Source organism: Argentina silus (assembly GCF_951799395.1).
Source record: "Argentina silus genome assembly, chromosome: 13".
Lineage (NCBI taxonomy): Eukaryota > Metazoa > Chordata > Actinopteri > Argentiniformes > Argentinidae > Argentina > Argentina silus.
Genome location: NC_139667.1, coordinates 186488 through 198987, shown reverse-complemented (window position 1 = coordinate 198987; position 12500 = coordinate 186488). Strand labels below are relative to the sequence as shown.

The 12500-nt window shown below is 47.1% G+C and overlaps 2 protein-coding genes across 2 annotated transcripts in view; both read right to left on the bottom strand.

The window, feature by feature from the left end:
* The window catches only part of LOC310814135 (tetratricopeptide repeat protein 7B-like), a gene marked incomplete at its 3' end in the record, with an annotated part of 7137 nt that extends 3717 nt beyond the window's left edge, over nt 1-3420 (bottom strand). Inside the window, exon 1 of the mRNA XM_083683433.1 lies at nt 3268-3420. Within this exon, the coding sequence (XP_083539559.1) occupies nt 3268-3388 (121 nt within the window). The 5' untranslated portion in view covers nt 3389-3420. The remainder of the gene's footprint in view (nt 1-3267) is intronic.
* Nucleotides 3421-12011: 8591 nt separating this feature from the next.
* Nucleotides 12012-12500, bottom strand: part of LOC310814513 (breast cancer metastasis-suppressor 1-like protein-A) — a 7324-nt gene continuing 6835 nt past the window's right edge. Inside the window, exon 10 of the mRNA XM_083683985.1 lies at nt 12012-12500. This exon is cut by the window's right edge and continues 1446 nt beyond it. The gene's annotated coding sequence lies outside the window, so the exon portion shown is untranslated.

Here is a 12500-nt window from a genome sequence, read left to right as displayed (position 1 = left end):
CACACACACACACACACACACACACACACACACACACACACACACACACACACACAGAGGTTATACTTCATCCTCCCTCAGCCCCAGACGTAGGGTGCATGCAGGGGGAGGAGAGCAGGGCTCCCTGGTCTGCAACATACCGGCTGAGATTAGCATGATTAGCATGACACATGACAACAACTGGTCAATGACGAGCTCAGCCTTTAAACCCTCCAACCAGGAACCTCAGCATGACCCACATGTAACACGCCAACAACATGTAACACACCAACAACATGTAACATGTCAACAACATGTAACATGTCAACAACATGTAACACGTCAACAACATGTAACACGTCAACAACAACATGTAACACGTCAACAACAACATGTAACACACCAACACCATGTAACACACCAACAACATGTAACACACCAACAACATGTAACACACCAACACCATGTAACACACCAACAACATGTAACACACCAACAACAACATGTAACACACCAACAACATGTAACACACCAACAACAACATGTAACACGTCAACAACAACATGTAACACGTCAACAACAAGTAACACACCAACAACACCATGTAACACACCAACAACAACATGTAACACACCAACAACATGTAACACACCAACACCATGTAACACACCAACAACAACATGTAACACACCAACAACAACATGTAACACGTCAACAACAACATGTAACACACCAACAACATGTAACACACCAACAACAACATGTAACACACCAACAACAACATGTAACACACCAACAACAACATGTAACACACCAACAACATGTAACACACCAACACCATGTAACACGTCAACAACATGTAACACACCAACACCATGTAACACGTCAACAACATGTAACACACCAACACCATGTAACACATCAACAACATGTAACACACCAACAACATGTAACACACCAACAACAACATGTAACACACCAACAACATGTAACACACCAACACCATGTAACACGTCAACAACATGTAACACACCAACAACAACATGTAACACACCAACAACATGTAACACACCAACAACAACATGTAACACACCAACAACATGTAACACACCAACAACATGTAACACACCAACAACATGTAACACGTCAACAACATGTAACACGTCAACAACATGTAACACACCAACAACATGTAACACGTCAGCAACATGTAACACACCAACAACAACATGTAACACGTCAACAACATGTAACACACCAACAACATGTAACACACCAACAACATGTAACACACCAACAACATGTAACACGTCAACAACATGTAACACGTCAACAACATGTAACACACCAACAACATGTAACACGTCAGCAACATGTAACACGTCAACAACATGTAACACACCAAAAACATGTAACACACCAACAACATGTAACACACCAACAACATGTAACACACCAACACCATGTAACACACCAACAACAACATGTAACACACCAACAACATGTAACACGTCAACAACATGTAACACGTCAACAACATGTAACACACCAACAACATGTAACACGTCAGCAACATGTAACACGTCAACAACATGTAACACACCAAAAACATGTAACACACCAACAACATGTAACATGTCAACAACAACATGTAACACACCAACAACATGTAACACACCAACAACAACATGTAACACACCAACAACATGTAACACACCAACACCATGTAACACGTCAACAACATGTAACACACCAACAACATGTAACACACCAACAACATGTAACACGTCAACAACATGTAACACACCAACAACATGTAACACGTCAACAACATGTAACACACCAACAACATGTAACACGTCAACAACATGTAACACGTCAACAACATGTAACACACCAACAACAACATGTAACACACCAACAACATGTAACACACCAACAACATGTAACACACCAACAACATGTAACACGTCAACAACAACATGCATAGCCAGAGTGTTATAAGGACCAGCCTGCCCTCAGCTAATATGGTCTCTGGGTTCACTTAGCTAGAGAGAGATAGAAGAGATAGAGATAGAAGAGATAGAGAGAAGAGAGATTGTGGAATGACTACTTCCAGTGAAACTTGTTGTGTATGACGTAACAGCGTATGAATGTAGCACAGCACAGCACAGCACAGCACAGCACAGCTCAGCTCAGCACAGCTCAGCTCAGCTCAGCTCAGCTCAGCACAGCACAGCTCAGCTCAGCTCAGCACAGCACAGCTCAGCTCAGCTCAGCTCAGCTCAGCTCAGCTCAGCTCCATCACTGAACTGACAGCTTCCAATCCTGAATCACTCGCTCACCGTCGCCAGCAGCCAAACCAATAGAACCAGCTCCATTAGTTAGATCTCTACCTAAACTGTTCATGAACCTCGAATAAAACCAAGGTCTGACAGCTAATCTAGCTAGCTAAACTAACCCGGCTAATCTAGCTAGCTAAGCTAACCCGGCTAATCTAGCTAGCTAAACTAACCCGGCTAATCTAGCTAGCTAAGCTAACCCGGCTAATCTAGCTAGCTAAACTAACCCGGCTAATCTAGCTAGCTAAACTAACCCGGTTCTTTGCTACTCTGACAGACCGCCGTCCTCCCCCGCGGTCAGAGGACGCGGCAGGACGCGGCAGGACGCGGCAGGGTTTGTCCCAAAGTTCCTGTTTCTGGTCCTTAGAGGTTCAGACTGCTACTACTACTATTACTATTACTACTATTACTATTACTATTATTACTATTACTACTATTACTATTACTACTATTACTACTACTATTACTATTACTACTATTACTACTATTATTACTATTACTACTATTACTACTATTATTACTATTACTACTATTACTACTATTATTACTATTACTACTACTATTACTATTACTACTATTACTACTATTATTACTATTACTACTATTACTACTATTATTACTACTATTATTATTACTACTACTGCTGCTGCTATTATTACTACTGCTGCTGCTATTATTACTACTACTATATTACTACTACTATTATTACTACTACTAGTAGTATTATTACTACTACTACTATACTACTATTATTACTGTTCCTGTTCCTGCTGCTCCGGTCACCGCGAGGTTCCACCAACGACCTCGACCGATGACGGCTTGACGGGAGGTTCAGAGGAAACAGTCCGGTTGGCGTCCTCAGGAAAGTCCGAGGATGATGCTAAACGTCCGGGCCCCTCGCCGCTGAATGAACGGTAGAACCGTGAAAAACAGTGAGGTTTCTTACCGTTTGATATTAGTTTGGCGGAGAGCTGTCGGACCAGCTCCGGTATCTTGTCCCACTGGCCTTCGGAGCGGCATCTCTCTATCTCGGTCTCCAGTCGTGACCCAGACTTTCTCGCTGTCATTGTCGGACTCGGTGGCGGAGACCAAAACACGACAGGCGGTCGTCAGCTGTGGCGCAGACAGGGCGAGAAACAGCGACGCCTAGCGGTGCATCCGCAGAGTGCACACCTTCCAGCTCCTCCGAAGGAGTCAAAACTGCAACCAGTCTGTATGATGTTGACAACTCGAGATCTCTCCCTCTCTCCCTCTCTCTCTCTCTCTCTCTCTCTCTCTCTCTCACACACACACACACACACACACACACACACACACACACACACAAGCTCAATCTCTGGACCCTCTCTGTTGCACGGTTGCCACAAATTACACAATAACGTCATCATGCCAGTCTAGTAGAGTCATGTTCAACCAACATTCTGAATGAGAATGACCAGCATCCAAATTGAAAACCAGATCTCTCCCTGGGTCTGTTAATACACCTTACAGCCTAGACGCAGGCTGAGCCTTCTGACGGACAGGGCTGATTAGATCTGCTTTAGATCTGATCTGGTCTGCTTTAGATCTGGTTTAGGTCTGATCTGGGTTAGGTCTGATCTGCTTTAGATCTGGTCTGCTTTAGATCAGGGTTAGGTCTGATCTGCTTTAGATCTGATCTGGTCTGCTTTAGATCTGGGTTAGGTCTGATCTGCTTTAGATCTGCTTTAGGTGCAATATTGGCCTGTAGAGAGTAGCAGTCCTGCTGGTGAAATCACTTTCTGGGGGTGGAAGCTGGGGTGGGGGGTGGGGTGGAGGCTGGGGTGGAGGCTGGGGTGGGGTGGAGGCTGGGGTGTCATAAATGTAAACGTAAAATGTTTTGCATATGTGAGGTCAGTTGTCCGTCCCGGCTGAACATACCTTCAAACACAGAATTATCTCAAAGGAGCTTTTATTTAGTATTATTATACATTATTAAGTACTTGATATCTAGAAAAAAACTAGAGACTTGCACTCTAATAATATATGTATTATTATAGCTTTTCTCCAGAGTGACTTACAGTCCAGTGAGTGCCTCCATGTTTCAGTATAGATGGTCCCAGCAGGAATCAAACCCACAACCTTAGCGTTGTTACCACCATGCTCTACCAACTGAGCCACAGAGGACCACATTCACACAGTTGTACCAATAGTGTTAAACTACTAACTAACAAACCTGTGGAAGTGGAAACAGTCTGAAGGGGAATGTTGATGAGCTCAACACAGCAGATGAAGGACTGGAGACGAACATCTGTCAGATGGTTCACTTCCCTCCACAAGCACCATTATGGAGCAGTCATGGTGAAACATCTACCTGTCTCACTGTGGTAGAGGTTATTAATGAAACACCTGTCTCACTGCAGTAGATGGTTATTAATGAAACACCTGTCTCACTGCGGTAGATGTTATTAATGAAACACCTGTCTCACTGCAGTAGATGTTATTAATGAAACACCTGTCTCACTGCGGTAGATGTTATTAATGAAACACCTGTCTCACTGCGGCCCTTTCTCAATTGATTCCTCACTTCTTCTTCTCTGTCCTCCACTCCCTTCCTACTTAAAGGGATGTGAGGAAGTGAGTTTGTGACCGTAGAGAACGGCTCTGTGTCTTCCTGAGGTGAATGGTTATCAATGAGGGTGGAACAGAAATCAATACAGCACATAGAAATATGATATGAACAGAATATAGCACATATACATCTAATATGGATCTTTTTATTGAGTCGACACATGTTGGTTCTCAAGACCCTGTATGTCCATGTGCAAAGGAGTGACATATGACGTAAAATAATAATAATAATAATAATAATAATAATAATAATAATAATAATAATAATGACAACAACAACATTGGTCAGTCTGTTGCTTTTACTGCCGTCATGAATGTTATAAACATGCCAGCCGTTTCACAGCAACAATATTCATTTATTAAGAACCACATAACTACTAATATGTTCTGTCTGTTCTGTCTGTTCTGTCTGTTCCAGATGATGAGCAACGGAAATAAACAATGAACGCTCAAATGTTCAAAAGAAAGAAAGAAAAAAGAAAGAAAGTTGATGTTGAACTTGAGTCCCCAGACTGAAGGCACCAGTCACTAACCCTAACCCTAACCCTAAAGCACCAGTCACACAACTACATGACTATAGAACACCTGACGTTGTCCCTGACGTTGTCCCTGACGTTGTCCCAGTGTATGCAGGGAGAGAGGCATCTCAAAAGTCTGACAGAGAAATACACTGAAGACTGTCAAAATGTATTTAACCTTTACTTTTTACAGGGGAAACACACTGAGACCAAGGCCTCTTCTGCAGGTGCAGCCTGTCCATCATATCTACACAATAACAAAACAACACACACAAATACAACACAGTTCAATACAGAAATCAATACATCATTATACAACCACAATATTTCACCAAGGAGGTCCTCAATTAAAACCCTAAATTGTCCAAGCGGCACCATCCAAACTTTATTAAATCTGATTACATCAAAACTATGATCATCAATACAGATTAAGCAAAGAACAGAATATGGCTGCACCTCCTCAAAGGTATCATCATAAAAACATATTTCATGACAGAGCAATTCTATAGACTGGGAAGATTTGAGTGGAATTGGTGGATAGACTTTGTTTTTAAACTGTAATGAATTCTGGCACCTCACCAGAGGGGGAACATGCCTCCCAGACACGCCCCCCGTCACAGAGGAGGGGGAACATGCCTCCCAGACACGCCCCCTGTCACAGAGGAGGGGGAACATGCCTCCCAGACACGCCCCCTGTCACAGAGGAGGGGGAACATGCCTCCCAGACACGCCCCCCGTCATAGAGGAGGGGGAACATGCCTCTCAGACATGCCCCCTGTAACACCAATAAACCAACTTATTTAACCTAACAACTATTTAACTAACTTAAAAATCCAGTTTCTGTTCTGTTCAAGATTAATTCAAACACCTTGTGCGTTCATTTCTGGGCATGGCGCTTCAGCTGGTAGCATAGTGAACTCAGCTGGTAGCATAGTGAACTCAGAGGTCTTGTTTGGGGCATGACATTACGCAGGGCACCGATGATGATGCTTTAACACACTGGAGCAATGGTATGGTTTCTCCCATGTGTTTTCTCTGATGTTTCTTTAGGGCCCCTGACTCAGGGAAACCTTTCCCACACTGGGAGCCGTGGTATGGTTTCTCTCCTGTGTGTGTTCTCTGATGTGTCTTTAGGGCTCCTGTATGATTGAACCTCTTTTCACACTGGGTACAGGGATATGGTTTCTCTCCAGTGTGTATTCTCCTATGTTACCTTTCTCCTATGTTACCGTTCCTGCATTATTGAAACTCTTCCCACATTGGGAGCAGTGGTATGGTTTCTCTCCTGTGTGTGTTCTCTGATGTGTCTTTAGACTTCCTGCATTATTGAACCTCTTTTCACACTGGGAGCAGTGGTGCGGTTTTTCTCCTGAGTGTATTTTCTGATGCACCTTTCAGTACCCAGACGCAGTGAAACTCTTCTCACACTGGGAACAGTGGTATGGTTTCTCTCTTGTGTGCATTCTCTCATTTGTCTTTAGGGCTCCTGCATGACCGAAATCCTTCCCACAGTGGGAGCAGCGGTATGGTTTCTCTCCTGAGTGTGTTCTCTGATGTGTCTTCAGGCTTCCTGAATCTTTGAAACCCTTCCCACACTGGGTGCACACTGGGTGAGTCTTCTCTCCACGTGAGTCTATGGTTGGGATTCAAGGTGAGTTGGACAAATGAAACTCTGACTGTAATGTGAACAGGGACGGGGCCTGCAGGTGGGACTTCCTCTGGCTCATAGAAACTACAACTCAACTCCTACTGTCCGGTCCGCTCTGTTGTTGTAGAGCCTCGCGCCGCTGTCCTGGTATCCTGTAATAAGACACACAGTGAATGGTCCTGGTCCTGGTCCTGGTCAATCTGCCGACACCAGAAAGCCAAAAACTGACCAAACGTGTTCAGAGGGACATATGGTCAGGCGCCCCCCTCCCCCCCCCCCCTCCCTAACCTTAACCCAGGTAGAACCAGGCGGACAGGTCCTCCCCCTCCCCCCTCCCTAACCCTAACCCAGGTAGAACCAGGTGGACAGGTCCTCCCCCCTCCCCAACCCTAACCCAGGTAGAACCAGGTGGACAGGTCCTCCACCCTCCCTAACCCTAACCCAGGTAGAACCAGGTGGACAGGTCCTCCCCCCTCCCTAACCCAGGTAGAACCAGGTGGACAGGTCCTCCCCCTCCCTAACCCTAACCCAGGTAGAACCAGGTGGACAGGTCCTCCCCCTCCCCCCTCCCTAACCCTAACCCAGGTAGAACCAGGTGGACAGGTCCTCCCCCTCCCTAACCCTAACCCAGGTAGAACCAGGTGGACAGGTCCTCCCCCTCCCCCCTCCCTAACCCTAACCCAGGTAGAACCAGGTGGACAGGTCCTCCCCCTCCCCAACCCTAACCCAGGTAGAACCAGGTGGACAGGTCCTCCCCCTCCCCCCTCCCTAACCCAGGTAGAACCAGGTGGACAGGTCCTCCCCCTCCCCCCTCCCTAACCCTAACCCAGGTAGAACCAGGTGGACAGGTCCTCCCCCCTCCCTAACCCTAACCCAGGTAGAACCAGGTGGACAGGTCCTCCCCCTCCCCCCTCCCTAACCCTAACCCAGGTAGAACCAGGTGGACAGGTCCTCCCCCTCCCCAACCCTAACCCAGGTAGAACCAGGTGGACAGGTCCTCCCCCCCCCCCCCCTCCCTAACCCTAACCGAGGTAGAACCAGGTGGACAGGTCCTCCCCATCCCCCCTCCCCGCACAGAGAATCCAGCTGCGACCAGCAGACGTTTAACCTGGGGCCCAATACCACAGCGCGTATTTCACACAGAACACGATACTTGGAAAAAATGACCACAATGTGTTTCAAGTGACGACATAGGAAACGCTAACAAAACTATCATTTTAAAAAGTCTGAGAAATGCTCAAGATGCTCTGTGTTGTTTCCAGTGTTGTAGCAGAGTTCTAACAACCCCTAAAAGAGTCAAGTCCAATGTTCAGAGGAAGAAAACTCTCATCACTGTTGGTCCAAATATCACAGGCCATTAATGTCTGAAACCACATCTTTACTGACAACTGGTACATTGTGTATGCTGACCTGGGTCCAAAACACACACACACACACACACAGGTAGACAGGTACAGGTCGAGAGAGGTAGACAGGTACAGGTAGAGAGAGGTAGACAGGTACAGGTAGAGAGAGGTAGACAGGTACAGGTAGAGAGAGTTAGACAGGTACAGGTAGAGAGAGGTAGAGAGGTAGACAGGTACAGGTAGAGAGAGTTAGACAGGTACAGGTAGAGAGAGGTAGACAGGTACAGGTACAGGTAGAGAGAGGTATACAGGTACAGGTAGAGAGGTAGACAGGTACAGGTAGAGAGGTAGACAGGTACAAGTATAGAGGTAGACAGGTACAAGTATAGAGGTAGACAGGTACAGGTAGAGAGAGATAGACAGGTACAGGTAGAGAGAGGTAGACAGGTACAGGTATAGAGGTAGACAGGTACAGGTATAGAGAGGTAGACAGGTAGACAGGTACAGGTAGACAGGTACAGGTAGAGAGAGGTAGACAGGTACAGGTAGAGAGAGGTAGACAGGTACAGGTATAGAGGTAGACAGGTACAGGTAGAGAGAGGTAGACAGGTACAGGTAGAGAGAGGTAGACAGGTACAGGTAGAGAGGTAGACAGGTACAGGTAGAGAGAGGTAGACAGGTAGACAGGTACAGGTAGAGAGGTAGACAGGTACAGGTAGAGAGAGGTAGACAGGTAGACAGGTACAGGTAGAGAGGTACAAGTATAGAGGTAGACAGGTACAGGTAGAGGTAGAGAGGTAGACAGGTACAGGTAGAGGTAGAGAGGTAGACAGGTACAGGTAGAGAGGTAGACAGGTACAGGTAGAGAGAGGTAGACAGGTAGACAGGTACAGGTAGAGAGGTACAAGTATAGAGGTAGACAGGTACAGGTAGAGGTAGAGAGGTAGACAGGTCGTCTCAGTGTCAGGCACACCTGGTTAGGCGGGAAATAGTGACATCATTTCATTCACACTGCAGAGTGACAGTAGAGGTTAGCATAGTTAGCATAGTTAGCATGTCTGGGCTGTATAGCTGGTGTGAAGGTGAAGCTCCTCCTGACTGAAAGGCTGTGTCTGTGTCTGTGTCTGTGTCTGTGTCTGTGTCTGTGTTTGTGAGCGTTGAGCCTTGTTTTCTTTTCATCGTCCTCATCTGAAAACCCGGTCAAGTTGAGTTGTTGTTTTCAGGAAGAAATAGTGACATGATTTTGTCACACAATAGAAACAATGAGTCAGTTATCATCTCAGAAATGAACTTGCTGTTGCATCCAGAGAGGACTGGTGCTGTTGCATCCAGAGAGGACTGGTGCTGTTGCATCCAGAGAGGACTGGTGCTGTTGAAATGCATTACTGGCTCCATTCTTCACAATTCTTCATTCTTTCATAATACAAAAGCTCTTGGTGCTTCTAACATTTCTTCTTTCCTCACAGCCAAGTCAAATGGTCCAAATGCATTTATCTATCCCTGCCATTTTTAACTGAAATATAACCCCAATATTACTGTATCATTCATAAATGTTTGTTTAGTAGCAATTTAACATTAGAGTATGTTTGATCATCTGTTCTGTTCTGTCTGACCTGCATAGTGAGACATGGACCCTCACAGGCAGCAGTGGAGGGCAGACACACGCAATTCAACATAAACAACCATTTGGTCAAATCAAATCATTTTTTATAATACCTCACATCCATCCATCATATTGATGACTTTCTCCCAAAAATGCTTTATGACAGAAGTACATGTTTACAAACATTTCCCTTCCAAATCCTTTCCCCATGTATCATCTCTCCACACAACCACCATAGTACACAACATCACTCCAAATATCCATCTGACAGACTTGGCAGCTGACTTTGAGCAAGTAGCCAAAAGCTTCCTCAACAAAATAATATACAAAACATCATAGCTGACTGAAGAAAACATAATGTAAACTTTATGAAAGTTGTGGTTTAAAAAGGTATGAAACAGGTGATGGTGTCACAATGCAACAGTAACTTTGATCATCAGATAAGAGCACCTCCGAGCTGCTCCAACACAGGTGGGCTGAGGAGCCTGATTCCCTTCTGCCTGGTTGGTTCTACCCCTGGGCTGAGGAGCCTGTTTCCCTTCTGCCTGGTTGGTTCTACCCCTGGGCTGAGGAGCCTGATTCCCTTCTGCCTGGTTGGTTCTACCCCTGGGCTGAGGAGCCTGGTTCCCTTCTGCCTGGTTGGTTCTACCCCTGGGCTGAGGAGCCTGGTTCCCTTCTGCCTGGTTGGTTCTACCCCTGGGCTGAGGAGCCTGATTCCCTTCTGCCTGGTTGGTTCTACCCCTGGGCTGAGGAGCCTGATTCCCTTCTGCCTGGTTGGTTCTACCCCTGGGCTGAGGAGCCTGTTTCCCTTCTGCCTGGTTGGTTCTACCCCTGGGCTGAGGAGCCTGATTCCCTTCTGCCTGGTTGGTTCTACCCCTGGGCTGAGGAGCCTGATTCCCTTCTGCCTGGTTGGTTCTACCCCTGGGCTGAGGAGCCTGATTCCCTTCTGCCTGGTTGGTTCTACCCCTGGGCTGAGGAGCCTGGTTCCCTTCTGCCTGGTTGGTTCTACCCCTGGGCTGAGGAGCCTGATTCCCTTCTGCCTGGTTGGTTCTACCCCTGGGCTGAGGAGCCTGATTCCCTTCTGCCTGGTTGGTTCTACCCCTGGGCTGAGGAGCCTGTTTCCCTTCTGCCTGGTTGGTTCTACCCCTGGGCTGAGGAGCCTGATTCCCTTCTGCCTGGTTGGTTCTACCCCTGGGCTGAGGAGCCTGATTCCCTTCTGCCTGGTTGGTTCTACCCCTGGGCTGAGGAGCCTGATTCCCTTCTGCCTGGTTGGTTCTACCCCTGGGCTGAGGAGCCTGATTCCCTTCTGCCTGGTTGGTTCTACCCCTGGGCTGAGGAGCCTGATTCCCTTCTGCCTGGTTGGTTCTACCCCTGGGCTGAGGAGCCTGGTTCCCTTCTGCCTGGTTGGTTCTACCCCTGGGCTGAGGAGCCTGTTTCCCTTCTGCCTGGTTGGTTCTACCCCTGGGCTGAGGAGCCTGATTCCCTTCTGCCTGGTTGGTTCTACCCCTGGGCTGAGGAGCCTGGTTCCCTTCTGCCTGGTTGGTTCTACCCCTGGGCTGAGGAGCCTGGTTCCCTTCTGCCTGGTTGGTTCTACCCCTGGGCTGAGGAGCCTGGTTCCCTTCTGCCTGGTTGGTTCTACCCCTGGGCTGAGGAGCCTGATTCCCTTCTGCCTGGTTGGTTCTACCCCTGGGCTGAGCGACAGAGGCGGAGCCTGATGACACCACACCGCGCTGGGAGGTGTTTAAGACCTGCGTGACGACAGACAGTTATCAGACCTGGGACCGTGAGACCAAATGGGTTAGGGGCGTCCAGACAGAGGGTTAGGGTTAGGGGCGTCCAGACAGAGGGTTAGGGTTAGGGGCGTCCAGACAGAGGGTTAGGGGCGTCCAGACAGAGGGTTAGGGTTAGGGTTAGGGGCGTCCAGACAGAGGGCACAATTCACTCACACAAATATGGCTGAGCAGAGCATATACTACCTCACAACAATACTTGACAGCATGATTTTAATCGCAACTTGTCTTTAACACATTTTTTTGAGAAATAATCCTTGCTTGCTTGAGTTTTAGTCAACGGTCTGAAAACTGCAACGAGCATTTACATGATATGCAACGTGTTATCAAAACTGAGACTAGGTCTCTTCCTGTCTATTAGGTGGATTACAGTTAAGATGGCCAACTTGGCTCACTGTTGTATACGTGCTCATTGGAGGCCAGACAGGCCAGGCCGATCACATGACTTGGAACTGAAGGTTATTCGGTTATTAGCCAATGAAACAGGGACCAGCCTCTTCTCCACTGGTGGAACAACAACAAACCCTCCATGGAAACGATCATCATATCAGTAACATGACATCACAGGAGACCTCAGCCTGGCCACATACAACCACCTGGAAGTCAAAGTCATCTGCTATTCCCTGACCCCAGGTATGGAGGTGTCACCTGACCCCAGGTATGGAGGTGGAGGTGTCACCAGAGA